This window comes from Anopheles aquasalis, chromosome 3 (assembly GCF_943734665.1).
Source record: "Anopheles aquasalis chromosome 3, idAnoAquaMG_Q_19, whole genome shotgun sequence".
NCBI classification, from domain to species: domain Eukaryota; kingdom Metazoa; phylum Arthropoda; class Insecta; order Diptera; family Culicidae; genus Anopheles; species Anopheles aquasalis.
In genome coordinates this window covers 7,389,528-7,417,500 of record NC_064878.1, presented here as the reverse complement: position 1 = coordinate 7,417,500, position 27,973 = coordinate 7,389,528, and the positions used below count along the sequence as shown (strand labels likewise).

At 52.6% G+C, this 27,973-nt stretch overlaps 6 protein-coding genes across 6 annotated transcripts in view; 2 read left to right on the top strand and 4 right to left on the bottom strand.

Annotated features, from left to right (window-relative positions):
- LOC126575488 (sodium-dependent transporter bedraggled) overlaps positions 1–21,020 on the top strand; it is a 26,806-nt gene extending 5,786 nt beyond the window's left edge. Inside the window, exons 2-7 of the mRNA XM_050236205.1 lie at positions 1,568–2,882; positions 15,867–16,617; positions 17,605–18,971; positions 19,042–19,545; positions 19,622–19,923; positions 19,997–21,020. Of these exons, the coding sequence (XP_050092162.1) occupies positions 1,727–2,882; positions 15,867–16,617; positions 17,605–18,971; positions 19,042–19,545; positions 19,622–19,923; positions 19,997–20,935 (5,019 nt within the window). The 5' untranslated portion in view covers positions 1,568–1,726 and the 3' untranslated portion in view covers positions 20,936–21,020. The remainder of the gene's footprint in view (positions 1–1,567; positions 2,883–15,866; positions 16,618–17,604; positions 18,972–19,041; positions 19,546–19,621; positions 19,924–19,996) is intronic.
- Positions 7,638–9,648, bottom strand: LOC126575494 (probable cytochrome P450 9f2). Its single transcript, XM_050236211.1, has 2 exons — positions 9,141–9,648; positions 7,638–9,077 (listed from the first exon to the last, which is right to left on the bottom strand). The coding sequence occupies exons 1-2, from the start codon at positions 9,350–9,352 to the stop codon at positions 7,676–7,678; spliced, it is 1,614 nt and encodes a 537-aa protein (XP_050092168.1). The 5' UTR covers positions 9,353–9,648; the 3' UTR covers positions 7,638–7,675.
- LOC126575491 (probable cytochrome P450 9f2) lies at positions 10,747–13,238 on the bottom strand. The gene is made up of 3 exons (XM_050236207.1): positions 13,223–13,238; positions 12,362–12,609; positions 10,747–12,272 (listed from the first exon to the last, which is right to left on the bottom strand). The coding sequence occupies exons 2-3, from the start codon at positions 12,577–12,579 to the stop codon at positions 10,847–10,849; spliced, it is 1,644 nt and encodes a 547-aa protein (XP_050092164.1). The 5' UTR covers positions 12,580–12,609; positions 13,223–13,238; the 3' UTR covers positions 10,747–10,846.
- LOC126575492 (cytochrome P450 9e2-like) lies at positions 13,601–15,543 on the bottom strand. Its single transcript, XM_050236208.1, has 3 exons — positions 15,261–15,543; positions 13,916–15,183; positions 13,601–13,841 (listed from the first exon to the last, which is right to left on the bottom strand). Exons 1-3 carry the CDS (start codon positions 15,470–15,472, stop codon positions 13,669–13,671), a joined length of 1,653 nt encoding a protein of 550 aa, XP_050092165.1. The 5' UTR covers positions 15,473–15,543; the 3' UTR covers positions 13,601–13,668.
- Positions 21,021–21,286: 266 nt separating the features above from the next.
- LOC126575486 (endoribonuclease Dicer) lies at positions 21,287–27,149 on the bottom strand. The gene is made up of 7 exons (XM_050236202.1): positions 26,871–27,149; positions 26,428–26,775; positions 25,695–26,355; positions 25,271–25,611; positions 24,954–25,208; positions 24,435–24,879; positions 21,287–24,373 (listed from the first exon to the last, which is right to left on the bottom strand). The coding sequence occupies exons 1-7, from the start codon at positions 26,880–26,882 to the stop codon at positions 21,351–21,353; spliced, it is 5,085 nt and encodes a 1,694-aa protein (XP_050092159.1). The 5' UTR covers positions 26,883–27,149; the 3' UTR covers positions 21,287–21,350.
- Positions 27,150–27,235: 86 nt separating this feature from the next.
- Positions 27,236–27,965, top strand: LOC126575495 (BET1 homolog). Its single transcript, XM_050236212.1, has one exon. The coding sequence runs from the start codon at positions 27,463–27,465 to the stop codon at positions 27,823–27,825; it is 363 nt and encodes a 120-aa protein (XP_050092169.1). The 5' UTR covers positions 27,236–27,462; the 3' UTR covers positions 27,826–27,965.
- The last annotated feature ends 8 nt before the right edge of the window (positions 27,966–27,973 follow it).

Sequence of the window (27,973 nt, the reverse complement as noted above, 5' to 3'; positions counted from 1 at the left end):
TTTCAGAACGATTTGAAGAATGTTGTGGGAGTTATAGAGACCAGCCCCTGGGTTTTAGCCATTAAAATACATGTAAGACTCAAGTTGGTCATTAAAAGCAAACTGCTGCGCTAGAAGCAGACGCTGCTGTTGCAGCGTAGTGGATAACAAACATCAAGAAGAACTAATGAAGTCGATCCCTCTTTTTCCCTCTTTTAACTGGACCAAAATCAGTATCTTGTTATCTACCAAAACATAAATAGAGCATCTTCATTTAGGCTGCATTAAATAAACAAACAGCAGCAATCTCGCTCGCTCTACAGCAACTTATCAGCAGCATAAAACAAACACAAAATCCGCCCCCACCCTGTTTCTGCTCATACATGAAGCAAGGCGAAGGCTTCCAGGCTTATACGGCTGCTGGTTGTAATGTTTGTTGTGCCCCACGCAGCACTGCACACAACTTCCCCGGTTGCCACACCGGACCGAACCGAGGGAACTCGGTGCGGTCGGTTTGTTTGATTTGTTTCCCTGTTGTTCGCTCGCTTTCGAGCTTCGAGAACTAGAGCTACGGCCGGCCCTGCAAAAGCCAGTTCCTGTTACAGTTCAGTGCGTTTACGTTTTCGGCACACCACGGTACCGGCCACCGCGAGTTTCCCCCGCGTGTAACGCGCGTACGTTCTCCACGTGAACGAAACGTTCCGTTTTCGAATGTCGTGTGTGTTTTGTCGTTTTTTTTTTGAACCATCAACAAACAAGTGTGTGAGGGAGAGCAATGAAGACAACTCAAAACGTTGTTGTCGTCGCCATCGTCGTCATTGAAATCTTTTCCACCGAAACACACAATCGTCCATTATGTTGATCGAGCGTTTCGATCTTCTACTGGACAGTGAAAACCTGATTTCAGATGCAACAGACTGGGCGGATGTCTTAAGCATTAGCACCCAATCAGTGGCACTGGCGGTGAATCAATAGATTTCGATAGCGACCCAAGGCATCGATGGCCTCTGCTGCTGCTGTTGCTGCTGTTGCTTCACGCCCACTCACGCCCCATTAGCAGCCAGTCGCAGTTTCTCGCTTTTCACTGGCAACAACCAACACTATTGGTGAAAATTTTCCCTCTTTCTGTTTCCTTTTTACTTTTGGAGATCGATATGTTTTTGGCGATGAAGCGAGCGAAATCCCCCCCCCCCCCCCCCCCGCCAACCATTTCTAATAATTCCTTTTTTTTTGCATTTTCGGTCCGAAAGTACCACCGATCGATCTCGGCCTCGGCGATCACACTCGATCACACTCGGAGTGGTGAAGATCAACCTGCAATTTCAAACCGGTATATGCAATGCGAATCGATTTTCCATTTCACTCCGTGGGCGCCGAAGGTCAAGCGGCAGCTTTCCAGCTCAACGAATCCCCCGGGGGTGGGCCGCTCTTCTGCTCAGAGTGATCGTCAGTTTGATAGCCGGACGTTTGGGGGAAATTCCGATACCTTTCTCTCTCTCTCTCACAGTGTGTGTTTAATCAAACGATCAGCGAATAGCTTTTCCATGCTAATTCCTTCCGTTTTTTTTCTCGTTTCTCCACTTTTTAGGCTCCCTGATGAAGACGACTGATGGGCATGTGCACCGGAAATGAGCAGCGAAGCAGGTCGGTGGCGCAGATTGTGGCACCCTTACGCGAAGCAACACGGTGCTAAGTAGCGGAAGCACATCACAGGCAGCAGCAGCAGCAGCACCAACGAACAACAGGAATGGCCACGAGCAGTGGGTCACCTCGGGCGGCCGTGCCCGCTAATCATCTGACACGCTCGCGATCAACAGTCAACAGTCGGAGCAGGGCAACGATGGCACAGAATGACTACTACTGTACCTTACCGAGACCCTCAGCCAAGGTGCCACCGCACAATGCGACAGATGAGTGCGAAACGGGACGTCGAGTGGATCAGGAATCGAGCACCGGTGCGGATGTGGATCCCGGAACGATGGGCAACAGACAAACGATCCGGGAGCGCCTGTCAGGTGGTGATCCGACCGCGGACCAAGCCGAAGCGCGACGTAGCCTACTGTACGAGCAAAACATGTGCACGTTCGAGAACTTTTGTGAACGACGGAACAGCCAGCAGCGGTTACAGTCAGCAGCCGGCACGGCAGCGAACAATCCGAGTGATCATCCTGGACGGCCTGGTGACGTAGTGGAGGAGACGGAGGATGAGAGTGCCGATGGGCTGGGGAACTTTTGTACCTTGCGAAGACCGTCGCGTCGTCAGGAGGCAACGCGCACGACGACGAACAACGACGATACAGCCCGGTACTGTACCCTGAAGCGCAAGAAGCTGCAATTGAACCGGAAGTTTGTTGAAAGTTTCCTCGAAGATCCGAACGCGAAGGTGGCGGACTATCTTTCGGAGCTGGATGCGTACCTGGACGAGATAGACGATGTGGAGGATGATGACGATGATGGCGAGTGTGTGCGCGAAGATGAGACCGCGAGTGATGTGACGAGTGTGTCGATTGTGCAGAATGAGCAGGAGCTGCACGAGGAAGTGGAACCGGTATCGGTATCGGTGAATGGTAGTGATGAGGTGCGCGAGGGTGATGATGGTGTCCAAAGTCAAAGTTTACAGTATTATCAACGGGAGAACGACGGTGATGGTGTTAAGATCGTGGGGGCCACGGAGCTTCCACAGGATCATCGTATCCAGTACGGTGATATCAAGCACTTTTGCACGTTGCCCAAACAGAAGCGCACACAAGTGCTGAGTGCGTTCAAGCGGGGCGCTTCACTGCGCAGGACATTCGTTGCACCAGTACCACCATCGACGAGCACAGCCAGTGAGGCCGAGAATAGATCCGGAGCAGCAGCAGCAGCAGCACCATCAGTAGACTCCTTAAGTGCAATCACGGATGGTAAGTTGCTTGGTTGAGAGATCTTTTTTCAATATTTATAGCAACCTACGATCGTATAACACAGCAACCTATGACCGAATCCTCAATCCAGTGGTTGACAGTTTGACAGAGTGGTTGGTTTGTTGCAATTCATCTCTTCCCCCGAAAAAAAAAACGGATGGAATCCACTGCCACCGGTGTTCCCACTACCGACGACGATGGCACCATCGGTGACCTATCTAACGAAGCGATCGAACTCGAGGACCTTCGCCTAACGTTGGCCGAAAGTGAGGCAACACTGGCCGCCCTCGAAGCGCTCGTAGCGCGCCAACCGAAGCAGGCACCGCTTCGCTACGAACAGTTTGCCGCCTTCTGCCATGGCTGGCTGCGCAAGTGTGAAACGGCCACGGCGAAGGTACGGTTCCGGCGCCAGACGATCGAGCACCGCCTCATCCCGCACTACCGCCGGCTGGTGGAGCAAAAGTGTGAATACGTTGGCAGCGATGCGCTGCGGGTGCAGCTGGAAGGCTTCGAGCTGGAACGAACGATCGGTGAGCGGGAACTGAAGGCATCGGTTGCAACGAGCCGCAAATTGAGGTTCCTCGGAGCGCAGGTGAAGCGTGAATTGCGGCTCGAACGTGGTGCCCTCTACGCGGCCATGCAGCAGCACGCTCGGCTCTTACAGGATGTCGATCGCGAACAGGCGGTCGGTCGGCAGTTGAGTGCCAAAATCGAACAAACGGAACGTGAGGTGGCGCAGTTGCAGCGCAGAAAATGAAAGGCTCCGTCGGAGTATTCGACAACGGGAGCAGCAACCAAGTGTTTTGGTGGGGCGGGAGAATGGGGTTGCAGAGTTGCGTCCGCACTTTGAAGCTGCTGCTGGATGGAATGATCTCGAGCGGGAGACACCTAAATTGCCAGATAACTCGGTTAAACCCAATTGACCCAAATTAATCGTTCGCGCGGTGGCCACGGAGTAAATTCAATAAAATCGTGTAGACTCCACGCACCCCTTTGGTTAGCGAGTGCGTGCGCGCGCGCGCGCGCGTGCTGCCAACGCAGGAGGGCGCATAATGGCGAATGAGCGATATGTTAATAGGTGGGATACATAACTAACTGGCTGTATGATATCTCCTCTCCGACTCGAGGGTGGACAATATTTAATCTTTGAACCCCCTCCCCCTTTGCACGCATCCACGCGAAACACATTTCGTTGACGGATCTATCAACCAGCATGCCGCGTTCGTTTGCACCGATTGCTCATCGTGGGCAATTGTGCGGATCTTGCGCTCTTTTTTTTTTTGCGGTGAACGACATGCTGTCTTGTCTGTGTCGTGCGAAGCACAGGAGCCATGCTGGCCTGCTCAAGACTGAAGGCGCAATATTGAAATTAAAACCATTTTGTGGTGGTGCGCACGACGATCGCCACCACGGCGAGCGTTAATCGACGGCCACCGAGACAATGGTGGTCTGTGGCTGGCCGTGGCACGTTGCCAATGAGTCACGATACACCGCAACCACCACCATCTTTTGAACACTTGAATGTCAATTGCCTGGTGCCCGGGCGGAGAGGTGATCCGGAATATGCTTTTGCTCAACATAGCGCAACAAGAACAATGTGGTGCGCGGGCGCGCAAGATGTGGCATCGGATTGGCATTCCGCGTTTCCTCACCTATTGACGGAGGCGGTTGTCGGGTGTGTGTCATGGTTGGATTGACCACGCGATGCGCTTTTTACTCCCTCTTGAGCTCTCTCTCTCTCTCTGTCTCGGTTTCGTGGATTGCAGCAGAAGCACGAGAAGAAGGTGATTTCGAAGATGCATACCGCACGAACTCGACTTCGTTGTTGAATGGCTACTCGATTACATCTTGGCTGTGAGTGGGTTGTTGGTGTGTGGTGGCGATCTAGCAAACGCTTACTACAATTCATCCCCTTTGTGTTCCTGTTGGTTGGGTTCGTTGTGGTTGTTTGAGGGTCTATAATGTGGTTAATGCGATTATTGGAAGTATTTGAATTGAAACTCAGAACTCAGGAAGAGTATAGATATATAGAATAATAGGGAAAGAAGTCATGATTTTATTGAATAAATGTTTAAATGCTTGACCTCTTCGGTCAAGTCCTCCATGAAAGCAATAATGGCTAGCACTTAAAAGAAGAGAATAGCAACGCCTTCAAAGGAACTCCTTCAGTTACACAGCATCATTTGATGGCTGCACACCATCCCTTACCTTGAACTGAACATATACCCCCTTCTCTGGCCCTAGCCCTGCGAATCCTTTCGCCAGCTTCGGTGGAACCTCCGTTTCCGGTGCTCGCTCAAAGGAGAAACACTGCAGCAGATGATAGACGATCGCCTTCACCTCCATGAGGGCGAACCGGGATCCGATGCAGTTCCTTGGTCCAATCCCAAACGGTAAATAAGTTCCGGGATGGATGCCCTCCCTATTTCTCTCACTGAACCGCTCCGGATCGAACCGTTCCGGATCGGGATAGTAGCGAGGATCCTGATGGATGCCAGCGCTCGGGATGAACACAACCGTACCCTTATCGATTGTGAACTTGTATTCATCTGTCTCCAGTACGTAATCTCGGGTGCAGACACGATCAGCGAACGGTGCTGTGGTCCACTTACGGAGCGCTTCCGATACCACCATGTCCATGTACCGCATACGCTGTAGGCTGTCATAGGAGAGTGACTTTCCGGTTAGTGTTTCCTCGGTGGCCACGATTTCCTCGTACAGTTTGTCCTGCACCTCCCGATTCAGGGTTAGTTCGTACACCAGGAACGTGAGCGTTACCGAGACGGCATCGAATCCAGCCAGAAAGAAGATCAAACACTGTGCAATGAATTCCATTTCACTGATCGGTGATCGCTGACGCTGTGACTCCGCCGCCACTTGGCCGACATCCGATTCTTCAACCGTCGCAAAACCATCCACCGTTGGCTCTTCCTTTTCGGTGCTGGTGTTCTTCAGTGTGCCCTTCTGAGCCTTCAGGAGCAGGTTGATCATATCCATCCGTACGATACCTTCTGTCTCCCTTGCTCGTACCGTATCACGGATGATCCGTGCAAAGAACTGTGTCTGGGCGCGATCGAACAGATCAATCTGAAGCTTCTCGAGCAACCGAGGGAACATACCGTATCCAATCACTTTTAGCAAGATGCTGGGGCGATTAAAGTTCATCAACTGCTTCCCGTTGGTGAAGAAGGCATTGTCGGGATCACGGAACGAGTTCACTTCGAGGCCGAAGGCACAGGACGCTATCACGTCGTTTGCGAATCGAGCAAACACATCCTTTAGCTCTAGTGCGGGCAGTTGTCCTCCATCGGTGGCCTGCCGGCGATAGAAGCGCACCATCTGGACGCTACAGCCAACGATCAGCTCGAACATCTGACGCATCTTGGTCCCGGTAAAGGCAGGACTGAGTGTGGTCCGCATATCCCTCCACTGGTGATCGGACAGCGCGAACAGAGTTTTCGTAAACAGTGCCTCCGAGTTGGGGTCCGTGTTGCGCCCAAACATGGGCCGATGGTTAACAAAGTGATCAAAGTCCTTGATGGCGATCCGTTTGATGAGCTCCGGATCGCGCACCACAAACACGGGCGTCCCGAAGTCGAACATCCCGAACACTCTGTCAGTTTTTGTGTGCAGAATACAATGAAGAATGGATTTGATGCCAGTTCTGGGGGATTGTTTGGTCTTCGGAACTTACCTGTCTTTAGGGAAACGATTGTAGATCGAACATATAAACTCTGTGGACGATACTTTCTTCAGAACGAGTTGACGCATGGAACCAAAGATTGGCTCCGGTTTTAGGCTCGGTATCGGTTTCCCATCAAAGTACCGACTGTTTCGCGTGATGTACTTGTACGCGGCGTACACTAGCAGCACCACAAGGATGGAAGTGCAGGAGATAACCGGGAGATCCATTATCGTTATCTGAAAATGAGAAAAATAATGGAAACTTCTTAAGCGGGGCTTCGGTATTTTCGGCCCAGGAAAGGCCCGTTTTTGACGATTTTTTGCGCAGTAACCATTCAACTTAATTTTTTCAAGTAAATGGTATATTAATCTACAATTTTTGAAAAATATTTGGTATTGTTTTGAGTAACATTCATTGATAAATTAATTCGTGGCATCAAATGTTGATAGGCGTGTCGTCGCAAAGGTACGTTTTACTGTGCCCTCCGTAGCGACATGACGGGTCATCTGAAATATACAAATCGATATTCGTTAGAAAGATTATAAGTTTAACTAGGTAGCCCCGTCGAGTTTTTGTTGATATTCCAATTTTTAGATTTTTGGCAAATTTTTGAAGTTGCAAAAGGTGATGCTTTTTGTGATTCTCTCATAAAAGACGAGCTTTACATAATTGTTAAAATAAAAGTATCCACAATTTTTATGAAATCTCTACGGGGCTACCTGGCAAAACTGCTCAAATTATGTGTTAAAAATTTCGAATCGGTTGGTCTAGTTGTTTTTACGGTACGATGGGCACCGAATTTGAAAACGTTGGTTTTGGGAAACGCTCTTCAAAATAGCGAGCTGCATGAATCGCGGATTTTAAAAAATCTATAACTTAGTCAGTTTTGGTTCGATTGATCCAAAAAAATTACACAATATTCTTGAAAGGATCAGCATTGAGGGAAAAATGTTAAAAATATGTCATAGAAAAAAAATTAAATACTGAAGTCCCCTTTTAAACTCCTGCAGGAACTTGTCAGGTTGTTAGATGATGAAAGAGAGATCAACAGCACGATTTACTGTGTGGATTGCAAATACTTTATTGAAACATTCTTCTTACGAGCGATTCATAGATCTCTCGGCACCAGCTTCAGATGGACACCATCGGCAGCCTGCAGCGTGGAAAATCCCTTGTTGAGCCGCATCGGAACCGGTGTCTTCTCCGTGCGCTCAAATCGGAACGCCTGCAGCAGATGGTAAACGATCGCTTTCACCTCCATCAGCGCGAACCGTGATCCGATGCAGTTCCGTGGACCAATGCCAAACGGTAGATACACCGCCGGATGTAGCTTCTGTCGGTTCTCCTCGTTGAACCGTTCCGGATCGTACCGGTCCGGCTCGGGATAGTAGCGTGGATCGTAGTGTAGTCCGGCCGTCGGAATGGACACGTTGGCTCCCTTTGGAATCGTTATCGCTGGATGATCCCCTTCGGCCGGCACTACATACTCCTTCGTACACAGCCGATCGGTAGCCGGCTGGGGAAGCCATTTGCGTAGTGTTTCCGTGACGACCATATCGAGGTAACGCATCCGCTGCAGCGCATCGTACGTCAGTGCGCCTCCACTGAGCGCGCCTTCCGTATCCTGTACCTCCTCGTACAGTCGGTCCTGTAGGTCCGGCGCTATGGCCAGTTCGTACATCAGGAACGTCATACAGGTTGCGATCGTGTCGAATCCGGCGACAAAAAATATCAAACACTGTGCCACCATATCGGGTTCCGTCAGAACAACTTTCCCCTCCGACCGGATCGCACTCGATTCCTGGGCGGTGGCGAATCCTTCGTGCTCCTCCCGTTCCGGTGCCTGATACCGGAGCGTCCCATTCCGGGCCTGCATCAACAGATGCACCATATCGGGCCGCACGATACCGTGCTTCTCGCGTGCCGCCACCGACTGGCGAAACACTTCCGTAAAGAATTCGCTGTGCTTCCGATCAAACAGATCGATCTGCAACCGATCCATCAGCCAGGGAAACACCAGATAACCCATCATCTTCAGGAACACGTGCGGACGGGCAAAGTTCGTGATCTCTTTCCCGTACCGAAAGAACTCGTTCTGATCATCGCGGAACGAATCGATCTTCACACCGAACGCACACGTCGCGATAACATCGTTGGTGAAGCGCACAAACACATCCTTCACCTCGTACACTCGAGGCCCCCCATCACGTGCCTGCTCCCGATAGTGTTGCACCATACTCGTGCTACACTCGACGATCAGTTCAAACATCTGACGCATCTTACTCCCGGTAAAGGTTGGGCTAAGGGTCGTACGCATATCGCGCCACCGTTGATCCTTCAGCACGAAAAGGGTTTTCGACAGCATCACACTGGACGTCGGATCATCCGCGGTGCCAAATATGGACCGGTGGTTGACGAAGTGGTCAAAGTCTTTCACCGTGATGCGCTTGATCAGCTCCGGATCGCGCACAACAAACATCGGTGTCAGCATCTCGAACATACCGTAAATCCTGTGAGAGAGGGAGTACGAGAGCTGATGATTCGACGCTCAAATCGACAAAAGCAGCACTTACCGTGCATCCGGAAAGCGGTTGTAACTCTCGCGGACAAAATCCTGGAAGGAGATACGCTTCAGCATCAAGCGGGCGCTACTGCCGAAGAGTGGCACCGACGGTAGGCAGGGGATAGGTAGATCTTTGAAGTAGCCATTGTTGCGGGTGAGATACACCCAGAGGGCCAGCAACACCGAAAGCAACGGGATCACATACAGCACGTTCAGCTCCATGCTGCTGGGCGGCCAATGGCGGCTAGTTCTAAGCCAAGAGAAGGGGAGATGAAGGATGAAGTTTGTCAGTTTTTCTGTCCACTCCCTAACGGAACTTCCTTCTTTAGTGTCGGTCCGTTCGAGACTAACTACGACGCATTATGAGAGCACGACACACCGGCCCCTCTCAGGGGGCTGTCGCTCCTACGCTACTCGGCGTGTAATTGAATACGAGTTGAATAATTAAGAAGCGCCGCGCGGCAGCTGGGCGTGTGCCACTTGAAACACGTCTGCTGCTGCTGCTGCTGCTGCTAGTGTTCGTTCTGTACTACTCGACACCCTAACCTTACGCCCCACTGCGTAGAGATACAAGTCGTTTGATATACTATCAATTTATCAGCGGATCGACGTTCCGATTGGTAGTTCACTTCCTTGTTCGATGCGTCATCTGGCGGAGTAAAGTACTTAGTGCCACTTGCATGTGGTTGAAGTTGTCTGTATTTGTTCACTTTGAGTAAACACTACTAGGTCTATAGCTTTAATATGTTACAACATTGATAGTGACTGATTAGTGGATTAGTACTCAAACGCCTGGATCTCATGTAGAAGTTGAGATATTTTTTATTGCATCAGGATCTTTAGATTAACGAGATTATGCTTTAACCAGTTCCATCCGCTTCCAACGGTCCATCATCATCATCATCACCAAAAATGAGTCATCGCCATCGTCTCTCTTCGCTCTGACCCAATTATCTTCAATTACGATTAATTGCCAAAAATATCCATCTCCACAAGAATAGGGCAAGAGGCCCGCGAAAAGTAAGAAGTGTCAATGCCAACTGCCATCAACGACACAACAAGCAGCATCCATATCAGATGGAGCTGAGTACAATCAAGCGCAAGCTCCGGTTCTAATGCTAGTGCGTTATAATTAGCTACTGATTGCATAGTCCCTCCAGCTCATGGGTAGTTTACGCTTATATCTCCATAGATTTCTCATTAAAATCCCGATGGTCATCCCGTGAGAGACAGCAATCAGTGATCGGGGGGCATTGTGTACTTGGATTGCTACCGTCGTGATTGATTGAAAGAGTGTTGTCTATGGTTGCTTCGTCACCGTGAGCCTTCACTAACCTAGATTGGCCATTCAAAATATTCCGGATGTCGTAGTGTTTAAGGGGAAATTGCGTTTGCATAGCACAACGCGCCCACTGATAATGGCCCCGCTGGGGGGTCACAGCGATACATTCCACCGGTGTGCTCTTTCCTTATCGTACAACTTGCAATGAGGGGGGGGGGGGGAGCAAAGGACATATTTGGGCATCAGGTTCACTGTTATCTTATCACACCACCGTCGTTTGACTCACGGTACGCCCCAAACCTGCTTTCGAATGACTTTGTTAGAGGTGAAGCAGTATGCTTGTGCCAATTTTTCATTGTTTTGTGTGTTATTTCAATGTTTTATTTGCATTTTGTTCGATACATAATATGGGATGCGTCACAGACAGCCCCTCGTTACTTAACCCTCGGTTTAAACCGAATCCAGATTCCCTTCTCCGTGATAATGGCCGCCGGATTGCTCTTCAGCTTCAGCGGTACCTGTGTGCGCTCGCACCGCTCAAACGTGAAGCTCTTCAGCATATAATAGATGATCGATTTCACCTCCATCAGCGCGAACCGCGATCCGATACAGTTCCGTGGTCCAATCCCGAACGGCAAATACGTTGTTGGATTAATTTTGTCCTTGTTCTCCTCGCTGAACCGTTCCGGATCGAACAGACTGGGATTGGGATAGTACTTGGGGTCATGGTGCAGTCCTGCCACCGGCACAAACACCGTCCGCCCTTGTTCCACCGTAAACCGCAACCCATTTCCATCATCGAACGTGTAATCGCGGGTACAATATCGGTCAACAATCGGTGCCGGTGGCCACTTTCGCAGTGATTCCGATACCACCATATCCATGTACCGCATACCCTGGACAGCGTCGTAGCTCAACGGTTTACCGGCCAACTCTTCATCCACTTCAAGCACCTCCCGATAAAGACGCTCCTGAACCTCCGGATTTACCGTCAGCTCGTACATCATGAAGCCAAGAGCCGTCGAGACCGTATCAAATCCGGCCAGGAAGAACAGGAAACACTGCGACACCAGCTCCCGGTCACTCCACTCGCGCGTAATCACACTCTTACCAACGCTCGACTCCTGGACCGTCGCAAAACCGGCATCTTTCGTCTCCACAGTGTCCTCTGCTTCCTCACCACCCGCGTGATGCTTCAAGCTGCCCTTCTTCACCTGCATCAACATGTTGATCATATCGTTCCTCAAGATGCCCTTCTCCGTCCGTGTCCGCATATTATCCAGGATCATGTCGTGGAAGTAACGACTCAGCTTCACATCCAGCATCTCCACACCGAGCTTCATCGCCAGGTTCGGTGCGAGCATGAAGAACACAAGCCTCAAACTCCCCGCAAAGCTGCCAAAATCCAGCAACTTCTTCCCGCTAACGTAGAACGCGTTCTCGCGTTCGGTCAGCGAGTTGACGCGTATACCGAACGCAACCGTCGCGATGACATCGTTGGCAAAGCGCGAAAAAACGTCCTTCATCTCGTACTCTCCGGTCGCACCTTCGGTGCCCGTTTCCCGCAGAAAGTGCTCCACCATACCCTGGCCACACTCCGAAACGAGCTCAAACATTTGTCTCATTTTGCTCCCGGTGAAGGCCGGGCTAAGGGTAGCGCGCATATCGCGCCACTTTTGACCACGCAGCATAAAGAGTGAGTTGAGAAAAAGGTTCTCACTGGTCGAGTAGTCCTTGCCATCCTTCACGAATGGGGTGTGGTCGGTGAAATGGTCAAAATCCTTAACCATCATCTGTTTCAGGCACTCCGGATCACGGACCGTCAGATTGGGCGTGAGGAAGTCGAACGCTCCGACGACTCTGTGGAAGGACAGAACCGTCGTGTGGTTAGCGTTTCGAACCCCGGGGGGGGGGGGGGGGATCAGCTCCATCCCCCATTTCTTACTTACTTGGATCCCGGGAAGCAGTTGTACATCTTCTGAATCTGCTGCATCATATCGGCCGTCCGGAAGATCATCGGACCCGAACTGCCCAGCAGAAAGGTGGGCTTCAGGTGCGGGTACGGTTTGTCGTTGAAGTAGGCATGCCTACGGCGCACGTAATAATACCCCAGGGCCAGTACGATGGCAATCGCCGTCAGTGTAATCGGATCGAGCAGCACCACCATGATGATGCCGTGCCGGGTGTCGTTAGCGAACTGAAACAAACCGCGAACAAACGCAATCTGTTGTGAGCCTGGTGACTGGTGGCCGGCCGGAATGTTAGAACGATTGATTCGCTCACCAACACACACAGAGACAGAGACTAAAGTGTGCCCCCCACCCGCCCACTCGGATGAACCTTGATGCTCCCATCCCACGACGCGATAAGTGCGGACGTCACAAACAAATGGCGAGCTGCCACACGCCAAAACAGAACAGCAGATTAGCGTTATCGCAACCAGACGCACCGAGGGACAAAAGGTGTTACCGAAAATTGGCCCCAAACTGAGCGAATTGTATTTTTAGGAAGGTTTTTTTTCGATTCCCTTTTTCCAAAAAATACGCATACCACTCCACCAGTGGCGTCACTTCAATGGCTTCATCGGGGGGCGATCGAATCGAATGGCGCCCCCCCTACTACACACCACTACCGGGAGTGCGAGACATGCATTTGAATATGTGACTCAACTTGAACGTCCGCACTGTCAACACTGCTAGAGCACCGTTGGGGGGATGATGATCTCATCATGAGTATCGCTGGATAAACAACACCAACAGGAGAGGAATACAAACCGAACGTTCGACCGGGGGGGTGCACCGCGATCTTACCTTCTTATGTTGCCGCTCTGGACCCCACCAGAAAAGAGTGATATGTTTGAAACTGATCACCAACTCGACTCACTGGCACACCAACTCGACCGTCCCAGATGAAGAACAGCCGAGGACTGATCTCTCTGCCTGTGGCAGAATTTGGATCCCCGCAGTTCGCAAACTGCGCGTTAGCCGTTAGATCGTTAATGTTGTCCCTCCCCCTCCTGCAACCGCAAACAACACTATGACCTTCAGGCGAGGCGTTGTCCCAGGCCATGAATTTTGGAAACCGCTTGGACAACACGAACGGGAGATGATGATGATGATGATCGATGTGTGGAGTGACTCGGCATTTTCATCCAGCATTCACAAACACTCACGCACACACATTGGGAATTGATGTTAAATACTTTATATTTAGGCCTTATTTTTTGGGGACGGGTAAAGGGGGTCATCAAGCGGTGCTACGTGGCCGTTCTGGAGTTAAACTCCAACCAGATGCCCTGCTCGGTGGCCAACTGTGTGGCCGACTTCTTAAACTTGAGCGGAATCTGCGTCTTGGCGCAGGGCGTTACGCGGAAGTGCTTCAGCAGATAGTACAGCACCACCTTGACCTCCATCAGGGCGAACCGAGAACCTGGAATGGGAAAGAATGCGAGAGTTTATTGAGAGAATTCTTTACCGCTTGGGCTCCTAGAGCGCGAAACCTACCGATACAGTTCCGTGGACCAATACCGAACGGAATGTACGTGCCGGACTGGATGTTCTTGCGGTTTTGCTCGTTGAAGCGCTCCGGATCGAACCGTTCCGGCTCTTTGTAGTACTTTTCGTCGAAGTGAATACCAATGATCGGTATCAGCAGCATGCTTCCTTTTTCGATCGTAAACTTGTTGCCAGTCCCGTCATCGCACGAGTAGTCTTGGATGCACTCGCGGTTCAGCACCGTTCCGAAGGGCCACTTGCGCAGCGTCTCCGATACGACCATATCCATGTACCGCATCGACTGTAACTTCTCGTAACCGATCACTTCACCCACGGCTAGAGAGGCCTCCGTTTCATCGATCTCTTCGCGTAACTTCCGCTGGATGTCCTCAGAGATCGCCAGCTCGTACAGGGCGAACGAGATACTCCACGAGACGGTCTCGTAGCCGGCAAAGAAGAAGATAAACGCTTGCGCAATCAGCTCACTGTCCGTCCAGGCACGGTTGTGAGCACGGCGCCCGATCTGAGACTCCTCGACCGTCGCGAATCCTTCCTCAGCGCTGGTGGTGGCGCTAGTTTCAGTTTTCTTATCATCACCCTCCGGCTGATGCTTCAAACTGCCCTTCTTCGCCTGCATCAGCAGCTCGATCATGTCCGGCCGGAAGATGCCCTTCTCCTCGCGGACACGCATCGTCTCCTGGATGGCCTGGCGGAAGAACCGATCCTCCTCCTTCGTCAGGAAGTCAATCTTAAACCGAGACATCAGCTTGGGGAAAAAGGTGAAGCCCAACATCTTGACCACCTTCACCGGCGACTGCTGGTTCATGATGGAGCGGGCCATGACGATGAACTCGTTCTCGGGATCACGCAACGAATCCACCTTGATACCGAACGCCGCCGTACCGATCACATCGTTACCGAACCGTGACATCACATCCTTCATCTCGAGCTGCAATCCACTTCCGGTGCCCTTAGCCTTGGCTTCCTCACCCCGAAAGTGCTCCACCATCGATTGGCCACACTCGGCGATCAGCTCGAACATGATGCGCATCTTACTCCCGGTAAAGGCTGGGCTAAGGGTAGCGCGCATATCGCGCCACTTTTGACCACGCAGTGAAACGAGCGAGTTGGCCAACAGCATATCGCTGCTGCTATCCTCCAAGCCGGTCGCCATATGATCGGCAAAGTGATCGAAGTCTTTCACCGTGATCTGTTTGATCAGCTCCGGATCGCGCACGATGTATGCCGGTTGCCGGACGTTGAACATACCGTAGATTCTGTGCGAGACCGGGAAATACAACAGGTTAGTTAGGAAAAGTAGAACACTGGAATGGCTGGAAAGCTGTACACTTACTTGGCCGTTGGAAAGGTATTGTAAAGGTTGCGGAAATGGTCAAAGATCGTCACTTTCTTAAACATCAGCGGATTCTGGTTACCGAACGGAAAGTCCGGCTTCAGGAACGGTATCGGTTTGTCGGCAAAGTAAAAGTTGTTCTTGGTGTAGTACCGGTACGCCAGCACTATCACACCGGCCACCAGGGCCAGCGTTAGCAGGCTAATCTCCATCTGGTTGCTTTGATCTACCGCACACGCTCGCTGTCTCGCTTAAACGTTCAACTCGCAACTGGTTACTTAGTTTGGGCGCCACTCGGGTCCATGCTGTGCCTTTTATTCATTCGCTGCTCCGTTTTGCGGCTCAACCAATACGTGTGCGCACATTCGCAGCATACCAACACAACGCACACTCATGATCTGGAAGCCATGACAGAGTGGTGACGAGATAACGAATAATCATGCTTGTGAAATTCGAAACCACAATTGCGTGTACCCACGCCCCCTCCTCCTGGTATTCCGAGTGTATTGGTGTTGTTTTTTTGGCAACGCGCATATCTTCTTTTTCTTGGTTATTGATTTTATGTTTCTCACTCTCTCTCCCTCTCTCCCCCCCGTTCCGTTCCAGATTGTCGGCAAACATTGGCGTCCGGTTCGGCACAATCTGATGAATCATCCCGCCGTGCGGTTCATGCTAGCTGGCATCGGAATTCGATGCGCCGTAAGCACCTGATCGAACTGCCGGAACAACCTGTACCGGAGCATAGCCCCGGGGGGGAAATTTCCGATCAACCGGATGATGACTTCTGCTCGATCAGCACACTTCCAGCGGATGAGCAACTGATCCCAAGGGAGCGATCGGAACGAACGGCGGCTACTACGTACAGTGTACCATCGTTGCTCGTGGCGCTGCCACCCTCACCAACACCGACGGAGGAACAACCCCATTCAAGCTGGGAACCGTCGGCACCACCTACATCATCACCTTCACCGGCGCCACCAGCATATGCTCTCGAAACCGATCTGGATGATGCAGTGTGTACGCGACCCCGCCAAACCGGCCGCCGAGCACAATCGCAACCACGGCTCGTCTCCATCACGGCCGTACGAGACGAATCGACGAACGAGCTCATCATCCGGACCAACAGCGTCCCCGGGAATGCTTCGGCGCCACCGCTGGCCCTAGCGCTGGAAGAAGCACAACTACAGCAACAGCAGCAACAACAGCAGCAACGTGAGCGATATGATGGCGTCGAATCGGAGGGTAGCTCGATGGGAAGTTCCCGCAACCCGAGCCCGGTGTCGCTGTTATCTTCGACAACTACTTACAGCTCGATTGGATCTGCCACCGACCAAGTGACTGATGGTGGTGACCGTCGGTAGGTATCAGCGTCTTTATCGTACGAGACACCCCCACTTCCGGCTTCGTGGTGCCCCGCGCATGGCCAAGGGACTCTCTTATATCTGCGTGCTTCGTGTGGAAAGTTTCTTCTTTAAATTGCCGCGAATTAATCATGCTTAATAAGAGAAGGAGCTCCAAAAAAGGGAATCTGATAAGCATGGCGTTTGCCTTTCAAGGTGGTCCAGTAACCCCCGGGAAAGATAAGCAGCTTTATCTTGATATTTAGCTGAGGGTCCTCCTGTAACTGGTTTGGCTTTTGGATGGTTTTGCAATAACCTACGACAATGCTAGGCAACCCAGACGGTCGCATTGCACGCTTAGAGCCGTGGAACCATTCCTTTTCATCCGCGGCCATCGGCCTGGGCTAAAATGGTAAAGATTTGCAAACGAGCTCTTGTCCCTTTTTGGAGTGAACTACTGCGAAGTTCTGGTTTTCCTGTCCACCGCACCGGGGCCATCGGTTCACAGTGCAATGCCGTTACACCCGCGTTGCCATGGCGCTGAGCAATCAACAAACTACTGCCGTTCCACGTAGGCAGAGTGACGTCCGCCGAAGTTGGTTGCTTTGCACCATAACTCACTCCTCTCAGGTGCACCACCTGACACGGGAACGGGAAAAAGCAGGAATCCATCCACGGTGTTCAACTGCAATCTGGCACACCTGACCTAGTCCTTGACATTGGTGCGGTGTAAAGAAAAAAAAAAAACAGCGACCACAACCGACGACGGTTGGTAGTGTAAGCGTAGCATTTTCGCCATTTTGTCTCGGCGACCCTGTGCCTAGTAAGCTGTGAGAAATTGACCTTGGTTACGGGGGGTGCGATGTTCAACAGCTACTGTGCAAAGTCCCCGTTCGCTTCACTGTTTCACGAATTGTAATTTCCGGAGAATCGGGGAGAGCTCATTGGAAGATGGCTTTTGGACTGATCAGTCTCTGATGTGTGTCCTTTTGTGTCTATTCCAGCACTCACGCACGGAACCAGGAACCAGCAGCTCGCGATGGAACCATAGCGAGACCCCAAAGTGGGAGCAGTGCAAACGGGGAGGTTGCCACCATCACCGCCTCAGCGAACGGTAGCCGAAGGGATCGGGCATCCATGACGGAACAATGGCGCACAACGGCAGTACCAGGCACCACAACGGCAGCACCAGCGACGACGACGACGACGGAAACCTCTCAGGCAATCCACGAACCGGACTCCGATTCGGATGACCCAGAATCGGACAGCAGTCGACGGAGTAGCCGGCGGAACGATGGTCGGCCGAAAGCACGGTGGCCACTGGCCGTTTCGCGCCCACTTGCGACCGTTTTCTGTACCCTCGGGCTCTTCAACATATCGCGCTTCGCCGTGTTCAGCGTGCACTTTGGGGCGAACTTTGTCGTCCAGTTTCTGATCTTCTCGCTCCTGTTTGGCATCCCGATGATGTGGCTGCAGATGGTGCTGGGTGCAAGGATTCGCGGTGGCCCCGTTACTATGTGGCGCATTAGTCCGATCTGTAAGGGGATCGGGATTGCGCTGCTGATCGCACAAACGCTGATCGCCCTGTACTCGGCCATCTCGTTGGCCTGGGTGTTGGTGTACTTCCGGGATGCGTTTACGATGCGGAACGAAAAGTACCGGTGGCAGGAACCGTTCGAGTACTACCGGGGTGGTGGTGTCGGTTCGGGGCTGCCGACGCCCGGCAATCAATCGTACCGACTGTCTGACACGGTGGCAGATTACTTCAACGGTGTTGTCCTGCAACGGTATCATCTCAGGTTAACGCTTCCGGGGCGTACAGCAGGCCAGGCGGTGCCCTCTGGTGGTGCTGGTGGTGGTGGTGCTGCCACGTTGCCGGGAGTGAGCGGAATCGGTGCGATACGGTTTCAGCTCGCGTTCAATCTGGCCATCCTGTGGACGCTCGTGTTTGTGGCACTCTGCCGAGGCATCCGCTCGCTCGGGAAGGTCGTCATAGGGCTGTTCCTGTTTGCCACTGCTGGCCTGGTGGCCGTTGCGGCCAAGTTCCTTACCTTCATCAACTACGACAGCTTGCAGAACATCTTTCCGGCGACGGATTGGCAGGACTTTTTCCTGAACTCGCGCAGCTGGATGAGTGCCGCCCAGGAGACGTTCCTTACCTGGGGCCTGCTCGGTGTCTCGGTGTACTCGCTCAGCTGCCGCAGCAACCGCAAGGGGGCCTGCAATAGTCGCACAAGGCGAGAGTTACGACGGGATGCGTTCCTGGTCGCATTCATCACACTGGCCGTGCTTATGTTCGCGGCCATACTCGGGAGTGCTTGTGTGCAGATCCTCAACACGCGCGGTTACTACTACTTCCCGGGATCGTATGGTAAGGCATTCCACTGAAAAGCGTGCCTCAGGTTACTGGGATCAATCGCTTACGATCTGTTTTTCCACAGAAAACCTCGGAACGAACGTGTTTCTACTTCCTGCCAGCCAACCGTTGCCACCGCAGCATGCTACGATGCCAAACCGCTGGTTGCTACGCTACTCGATGGTGGTTGGCGAGAGCTTTAAGCGACCGTACGCTGATCCGAGCCGTGAGAGTGGCTACCAGGTGCTACGATTGGTCACCGAGCTGTTGCCGGCCTCGCTGGCGGCTGCATCGCACGAAAACATTGCCCCGGTTTGGGGTCTCATCGGGTACCTGACGCTGTTGCTGTTCGGTTTGGGGCAGCTGTGCGTCATGTGGAAACCGATATCCGGTGCGTTCGGTGACGCACCGTCGTCCATCCTGCTGAGCTGCGTCACCGGTCTGCTGCTTGGTATGCCGATGGCCACCGAAGGTGGCATCACAATCGTGTACTATCTCGATACGCTCCTTGGGGCAGCCTGGTGGTTGCTGCTGCTATGGATCGGTCACATCTTGGCCCTCTTCCTCGTCCGTGGCCGTCCTTTTACGAGTAAGTTCATCCCGAGGGGCTGGGCGTCCGTGGAAAAAGGCATCAGACTCACCTGGTCTTCATTTCCCGCGTACAGGTGACATTCTAGTCAACGATCTGAAGATCCTACAATCGTTGTCGGCGTTTGTGGCCTTTGCTTGGAATTTTCTGCTCCCGATCGGGCTCATCATACTGTGCATTCTGCAGTACCGGCTGTCGAACAGTGCCGCCCTGTTTAACTGGACGCCGTCAGTGAATGGACAGAGCTCCAGCTACTGGCCACTGTGGGCCCGTCAGACGGGGGGCTTCGTGCAGGTTAGCTTTCTGCTGCTCGTTCCGATTGTGATCGTCGTGCAGATCTACCGCTACCTATGCAGCGGACCACCGGACATACTGGATGTAAGTGGTGGCCATGCCATGTCACTCACCGAACGCTCTCACCTAATACCTTTGCTTTTTCTGGTCATTTTAGCGCGTGGATTTACTACTGCGGCCACCAGTGGACGGTGAAACGAGCAATCCAATCCGGAGTGGTATCCAGAACCGGCGTCCGGCGGTGTCGGCACCGCTGCAATCGAACGCATCGGCCAACAATCGTGCCCGCGATGGTTCCGGGGCAGACGGACAGGGAACGGGAGGCGCTGCCCTATCGTTAACGCTCGATGGACGCACTGGCCAGGCCGGAGAAGATGACGCACCACCCAAGTATACACCACCACCATCCTACACGACGGCAACCGGTGCTCGAATTGCCAAGATGCTCCGTAACAGCATCCGACGGAGCGTACGGCGGTTAATGGGTGAAACGAGCGGCGGGGGAACTCATCGGCAACGGGCCGCTTTGCCACCACCACCAGCACTAGCTGACGATGATGATGGTGCACCGGGCAATGCCAATCCGGCATCGGGTGGTGAGCTGCCACCGGATTACTGCTCCGTACTGCAGCAGTTCGGTGGACCTGATTCGATGGAAATGGCACGCCCAGCGGCCATGCCCCGGATGCTGTTCAATTCGTCCACCCTCGGCAGTGGCAGCCGCCGTTATCGATCGCTCGTTGTACCGGTGGCCAGCGATTCGTCGGCGGTTGGCCCCCCGCAGATGACTGCATCCGATGTACGGCAGATCCTGCGACCGGCCACCGTTACTGGGGGTGCTGCTGCTGGTAACAGTTTGACGCTTGCACCGGGGACATCCGGGGCTTCGGCCGCACCCGGCTTTACGCAGACGCTCTGCAACACGTTGCTACTGCGCCGGGGACACTCGATGGAAAATCTCGTCCTCGGAGCCGCTCCCATCGGTGACTCGAGCATCATTACGCTCAACTGTGACGACGACGATGACGATGAGTACAATGACGACGACGGTGTACCCCGACAACGGCCCCGTAACGGAACTGATTCTGTGATATAAGCGTTTGCTGTTGGGTTAAGCAGCGGGAAGATTTGAGGGTTTGAGATTAAAAAAAAAAGGTGTGCAAGACAGCGGCACCACGTTAGTTCTGTAGTTCACACAAGCCTTTAGGGGGGACGTTGATGACGCTTCGGTGCAAAATCCGTCTGTAGATAGCGACCCACACGTACACACGGAATGCGAGATTGCTGTGAATCTCGTTAGCTTTTCGTAGTGCTGTAGCGCATAGAGTAGTAAATAGACAACCGTTCCGTACCACGTTATCATCAATAAAGGAATTATTTATGTTTCGCTAGAATACATGGCTACATATACTAGCGGTCAATACGAACGAACCATCATTCAGCATGCTACGGGTGCCATATGATGGCCATATTGTTTTTATTTAAAATAAAACACTGGAAGCTCTTATGTTCTAGCCGCGAAGCTTGGTGAGCGCAAGCTTGGCCGCTGCCCGGCGGGCATCCTCCTTGTTTTGGCCGCAGCCAAACACCTTCAGCCGCTGGTTGCGCAGCGTGAAATGCAGCCGCACAATCACCACATCGTCCTCGACCCGCGGTTCACTGAAGTGGGGACGGGCATCCTGATGCTCGTACAGCTGGCGCACCACCTGGATCGGAGTGTCCAACGAAAAGTTCTCGATCTCTCGCTGCAGCAGCGAGTAACAGATGCCCCACGTGGCCACCAAATCACATCCACTATCGAGATAGATGGCCCCGATGACAGCCTCAAACACATCGCCCAACACCTTCGGCACGTCGACGTACTCGGCGAGCGGCGTCTCCGATTCTTCCGTCAGCAGTCGCACCCAGTCACCGATGCGGTTGCGCTTCTGACTCTGCACCTCCACAAACTTGTCGATCTTGTCCGTCAGCATCGGTGACATTGAGAGGATGTAGTGGTGCAACCGGAAGCGCACCAGGACGCACGCCAGCGTCACGTTGTTCACGAGCGCCGATCGGAGATCGGTCAGCTGGCCGGGTGACATGTTTGGATTGCGCTCGTAGATGTAGAGTGTGATGAGAAAGTCGAGCACGGCATCACCCAGGAATTCGAGTTGTTCGTACGACCTGGTCAGCGTGTTTGCGGTGTACGTTGCGTGGGTGAACGCTTGCAACAAGAGCGTCCGGTTGCGGAACTGATACCCGAGCGTCCGTTCAATCTTCTCCGGGGCGATCAGCAAACGGTCAATCGTGTCACGCTCCGTCTGGTAGCTCAGCACGGTGTAATTGGGCGCGCACAGCAACTTGGCCAGGTCGGCACCACGTGGCAGGATCCCGAAGTGTGATAGAGCGCGGAACGAGCGCTCGTACCCGACCGACTTTACGCACACACCCAACAGGGCTTCCATGGAGTCGGCCACCGTTTTGTCCGATACCTGCACATGCTGCAGCACTGCCATCAGCGTCGATCGGGATTCCTCTTCGTTTTCGTGGATCAGCGGTAGGAAAGCATCGACCTTCGACTGCTGCACGATACCGGTTTGAACTTCCTCCTCGCTCAGTTCCAACTTGTACAGCAGGGCGGGCATCTCCTTCGCCTTGATCATCGCCTCACGGATCACCTTGGGTACGGTGGCCAACGGTGGCAACCATTCGTTGCGCGGATCGAACCGGTGGACCTTCTGCATGCCCGGCAACCCGTACTGCATCGCACAGTACAGCAGATTCCGGTTGCTCACCATGCGGCTCTTGCACGTCGTGAGGTAACCCTCGTGCCAGCTGGTGTGCTGCATCAGTAGAAACGCCGACACCGAGAACTTGAGGAACGCGTCACCGAGCAACTCGAAGCGCTCCAGGTTAAATACGTCATGGGCGTGCTTGGAAGTGAGGGCCTGCAGAATGTCCCCCTGCTGTAGGCACAGGTTGGCCGTATTGAAGGGAGTGAGCTTCAGAATTTGGATCTCGCCCGGCGGTCCTAACCCATCCTCGATCGCAAGTGGTGCAGCGGGTTTCCCCACTGGCGCCTCATCGAACGACGACGACGACGCCGAATCGTCCAGCGTTAATCCACCGAGCTCGAGCTCGAGGTCCGGTGCGGAGCGCTTGGTAAACGAGTGAACAGTTTCCGTCTTCAGCTTAGCCGCGTTGGTTTGATATTTTTCGACGAAGCTACAGTAGTAGTCAAGGTCGACACGGGAAGTGCTTTCCCAGTGGCGCTCAATGTCGACCGGAAGTTCCTCTTCCTTCCACGGGTACACGATCGTATCGACCGCGGTATCCATGTTAATCTTAAGCAACATTTCACGAAGCTTCTCAACACGCATCTCATCCTCGTTATCACTACCATCACCATCACCATCGTCCATATCGTCGTGCTCCTGGTCGTCCTCCTCGAAACTGTCGCCAAAATCGGACACCTTGTACGAGGCCGCTTTCTGCGTCACCAGCGTCACCTCGCGATCAATCGTGAGCGGTTCGATGCGATCGCACCGCTTCGTACCGATTTGTACACTGTTGGCCAGATCAAGCCGTATCTGTTCCGCAATCAGCAGATAGTGCACACGATGCAACACGCTCGGTAGCAGCGTCGCCTTCAACCAGTAGTCCGCCGGAAACTCAAAGTTATGGACGAGCTCCGGTATGAGCAGCTCTTGAAAATCACGCCTTCGCGAGCGCGCATTGCCCCCATCCTGCTCCGTGCCCGGGTGCAGCAGGTTCAGGTTCGTGCTGATACCCTTCACCTCGATCAGAAACTGATCTTCCGGGCGCACGATCACCTGCTGGTGTTGGGTCGAGAAGTATTGTTCGAACGTGTTGAACACCGAGTTCGGGAACGGGCTCTGGGGGCTGAGCTCTTCGTGCACCTTCACTACGACGTAGTTCTGCATCGGATCGCTCTTGTACCAGGGATGGACGACCCGGTTCCGGTAGTGTTCGGCGTTAAACACCATCCGCTGGCGGGTTAGTGTGGTCGGTTCCTCCGACTGTTGCAGGTAAGGGAACGTAACCACCAGCTTCCAGTCGATCGTCTTCGAGTCAGCCATCGGTACGATCAAGAACCCATTCTCGGCCGCCTCTACATCGAGGGCAATAAATTGCTTCCAAAGGCGTAACAGATCGCGGAACAGCAGCAGATGGAAGCGTTTCAGCTTCGCGAGCTGCTCACGACCGGTAGCGGGATCCAGCGTAATGCGTAACGGTTCCCGTACCACTTCCACACCGATCTTGCCGAGAGAGCAGAACAGTTGCATTGGGGCCAGTGGTGGAAGGGGTTTGCGTGTCATGATGCCGAAATTGTTCGAGCTGCTGTAGAGATCGGCAAAACTGGCAATATTTCCGCCTTGCGTGCCACGCTCGAAGAGTGCCTTCGTGCGCAAAATGTAAATAAAACACTCGTCCGCCTCCGACTGGGGCGTGCAGTGTTGCGACTCGGCCGGATAGTGTACCCTATAGCAGCGGACGTTGTTTGCCTGGCCGGCTTGTTTGGGTTTCGTTTCTGGAAATGTGGAGAAGGCGTTGAAATGATTGCACAGAGCCGTAGGCGGCATGCTACTCACCAACACCAACCGTTCGCCAGTGGCTGAAATACAAATCGTCCACCTGCTGCACCTTGTCCTTCACCGTCACCGGAAGCAGGTGCATGCTTAGTTCCCCGACGTCGTACAGCCGCTTGCAAACGTTAAAAGCGGCCGATTGCTTGGCCAGCTTCAGGTTTTTCATCGGCTCACCGTGCACGATTTCGCGGATCGTCGACTGTAGCGGTAGCTTCACCGAAACGCAAATCTTACCGTGCTGATCGACCCGTTCCCAGGCTACGTTGGTGCCGGTGAACAGATCACGCGGCATACTCATGCAATACCGGTTCAGCAACTGTACCGAGGATAAGAGATCGAGCTTCGCACCGGCCGGGGTAATGAATGGAGTGGTTATATCATCCAGCAACTCCTTTCGTACATCATGCTCCAGCGGTTCTGGACGATTAATCGTTTTACCAATTAATGCCTGAAACGTAAGGTAGAGATCGATTAGAGAGCATGTAGATAGGACCGTATGGAAAGTGTCGCTCCGCTACATACCTTCTTCAGCGTATCCTCAATATCATGGTACAGCTGAATGCGCGTAGTGAATTTCCCGCGATCTTCGTCCTTTACCATCAGCAGGTACGTACTGGATTTCATGCGCGCCCGGCCCTTCGACTGCATGTAGGAGCTGTAGCTGAGCGGTTCGTCAAACATGATGACAATGTTGCACATTTGAAGGTCGATGCCTTCCTCCAGCACGTTGGTAGCGCAAAGCACATTAATCTGGTGTTTGCGGAACTTTTTGATCACCTGCAACGTGACAAAGAGGTAGAGCCATGTGCCGCCATGTGGGAATGCCATGTGCAACGTACTTGTCGATCATGTTTTGCAATGATGATGTGTTCGATGGATTCCTCCATCGGTCGGTTAATGCCAACGATGAATTCGGGCCGAATGATGGCATCATCCTCGGGCACATTTTTTTCATCATGACCAAAGTAGAGCCGCAGCACATGATACAGCACTTTGGCGCTAAAGCGACGTTGTACAAACACCAGCGCCTGCTTCTCCGTGTCTGCTGTCGTGCCGTTGTACTCTTGCTCGAGATACAGGATCATCTTACGGACACGATCGCTTGAAAACTTCTTCACCTGCACCCGGATTGGCATATCCTTCATTACGCTCTGCAGCACACAGTACACCTCCTCACAAACTGGATGGAAAAAGATTACCGAGAATTACAATAGATTGTTAACAACGAATACCATCTAACTATGGCCTACTCCGTCAACTTACACGAGATCATGCTACGGTAGAGAGCGCGTGCTTTGGAGCACTCAGACTTTCGCTTGTTCAGCTCCATCTCCACGATGACGCCTAGCAACGCGACCGAACCACCAAAGATACCGAGCTCCAGCAGCTGCAGCTGAAACTCGTTCAGTGCTCGCTTCACCTCTTTCGTTGGTTTCGGTTTACTGACGCGCAGCGTAGTCGTCGAAGTCGTGTTGTACTTCGGAAGATGTATCTTCTCGACCTGTTCCGAAAACTTCATGACCATCCCAATTACCATCCTGATAACGGGCACCGACTCCAGAAAGCTGTTCCTGTAGACACAGATCACTTCCTTGGCATTTGTCGAAAACGAGCACATGCTCGTATACTCATCGTAGTCGCCAACGGTAGCGATCGTCGCGTTGAACGTGTTCTCGAGCCGCTCCAACTCTTCCTCCACCTGCGTCTTTGACTTCAGCTCCCGATACAGCAGCGTCCCCGAGAGGCCAACGACACGCGGCTGGCAGTTTTTCGGTGCACCCATCATTTCCTTCATTATAGCATGCATCGGATGCTGGCCTACCGCACGGTGGCATTCGTCGAACACGAGCAGATTGATGTTGCCTGGAGAGAGGTATCCGTGGCGGAGGATATCAAGTAAAATTTGCGACGTAGATACTAAAATCTGAAGGAAAAAGGAATAAGCAATTAATTTATTTTCAATCGCTTGGATGAAGCGATGAGTTTTCCGACCAACCTGCACTTCGCGAAACTCGCTCAACCATCGGTCCTGCTTCCAGGTGTCCAAGTTCACCTCGCTCGTGTAAAGCCGCACATTAAATGGGAAAAAGCGGCTAAAGAACTGGGCCTGCTGTTTGGCCAACGCGACCGTGTTGGCGAGAAAGAACGTCCGCTTGCCCCCATCGTCGATGTTGGACCGCAACTGGTGACTCATCTCGCGCATTACCATCAGCGCGATGTAAGTCTTACCGGCCCCGGTCGGTAGGTAGACTATCGTGTTTTTTCGCAAGCAGATATCCTTCATCTGCTGCTGGTAATCCCGAGCAACCAGATCTTCCACCGGTTCCTCCTGTCGGCTCTTGTCCTGCATGGCGTCGTCGGTGTACGGGGATTCCGGAACAGAGAGAACGATTTTTACTGCTTCAAGCGCGACGAAAAGAAGCCAACTAATGCACGAACCTGACTCCACATGATTACTTTGTTGCTGATGCGTCAGCTTATCGAAATCCGGAATTACAGCAGCCGGCGATATTGCATCAGCGACAAGATCAGGCACAAACTTTACTACTTCACAAACTGGGACAAGACCAATGCGGCACGAGGGTACGGAATAAGAATTTTTGAGATCAGAACAACCTACATAAAACATTTAATCAACAAACACTTGAATTTGAACAACTAGTTTTGTTGTTTAAAAAAGAGCAACAAAACTCCAAAACCACCCGCGATCTTTCCGGCCGGTAAAGGGCTAAGAAGCGGCCGGGTAGAAATATTACTCCACCCTAGGATGACGTTTCTCGACCAAAACAACACACGTAGCCAAATCAACAGAAACGAAGGGAAGAAAGGATTTTAGCTTCGAACCATTTTTCCACAAGTTCGTATAGTAGCAAACGGAAAAAAGAGTGGCGACGTGCCCCGGAAGGGCCGCATTCCCCCGTAGGAGGTTCGGGCACATTCCACCGACCCAGCACCGACCTAAGTCGTTTAGTTGATAAAACCACAAACGGAGAACAAAGTGGCGAACTTCGGTGGTACGACGACGGGAAAGATGCGCCGTTCGCAGGGCTACAACTATCAGCCGCTCCCGCAGCACCAACCGGGACCGAGTGGTGGCCAGCAGGCGAGTGGCGATGCGCTCGAGGAGGAAAACGAGCGGATGGCCGAGGAGCTGAAGGGTAAGATCGGTGCCCTGAAATCGTTGACGATCGACATCGGGAATGAGGTGCGGTACCAGGACCGGTTGCTGCGTGGCATGGATGAAGATATGGACCGAACAGGGGGCTTCATGTCCAACACCATCAACCGAGTGGTGCGGCTTGGCAAGGGTGGCCACAGGAACTACATGTGCTACATGTTTCTGTTCGTGCTGGCCGTCTTCTTCCTGCTGTACATCGTGCTGAAGCTTCGATAATGAACACCGCACAGCGGTTGCCTTTGTTTTATTTAATTGTTTTCCATCTGTGTGTCCGGAATGTATACAAGCCAAGAAGCAGGAGCGTGTTCCATATAAAACTTTACCATTTTTTGAAAAACCAAATAACACCATCGATTCATGGCTG

Excerpts from the sequence above, each read along its gene's own strand:
- LOC126575494 (XM_050236211.1), bottom strand. The coding sequence starts at position 9,352 with ATGGAGCTGAACGTGCTGTATGTGATCCCGTTGCTTTCGGTGTTGCTG. Across the intron at positions 9,078-9,140 it reads AACCGCTTTCCGGATGCACG|GATTTACGGTATGTTCGAGA; the intron begins GTAAGTGCTGCT and ends CCTCTCTCACAG.
- LOC126575491 (XM_050236207.1), bottom strand. The coding sequence starts at position 12,579 with ATGGTGGTGCTGCTCGATCCGATTACACTGACGGCGATTGCCATCGTA. Across the intron at positions 12,273-12,361 it reads AACTGCTTCCCGGGATCCAA|AGTCGTCGGAGCGTTCGACT; the intron begins GTAAGTAAGAAA and ends GTCCTTCCACAG.
- LOC126575492 (XM_050236208.1), bottom strand. The coding sequence starts at position 15,472 with ATGGAGATTAGCCTGCTAACGCTGGCCCTGGTGGCCGGTGTGATAGTG. Across the intron at positions 15,184-15,260 it reads AATACCTTTCCAACGGCCAA|AATCTACGGTATGTTCAACG; the intron begins GTAAGTGTACAG and ends GGTCTCGCACAG. Across the intron at positions 13,842-13,915 it reads TGGTCCACGGAACTGTATCG|GTTCTCGGTTCGCCCTGATG; the intron begins GTAGGTTTCGCG and ends TTCCCATTCCAG.
- LOC126575486 (XM_050236202.1), bottom strand. Across the intron at positions 24,880-24,953 it reads TTGAGGATACGCTGAAGAAG|GCATTAATTGGTAAAACGAT; the intron begins GTATGTAGCGGA and ends CTTACGTTTCAG. Across the intron at positions 24,374-24,434 it reads CTGGCGAACGGTTGGTGTTG|AAACGAAACCCAAACAAGCC; the intron begins GTGAGTAGCATG and ends CCACATTTCCAG.
- LOC126575495 (XM_050236212.1), top strand. The coding sequence starts at position 27,463 with ATGCGCCGTTCGCAGGGCTACAACTATCAGCCGCTCCCGCAGCACCAA.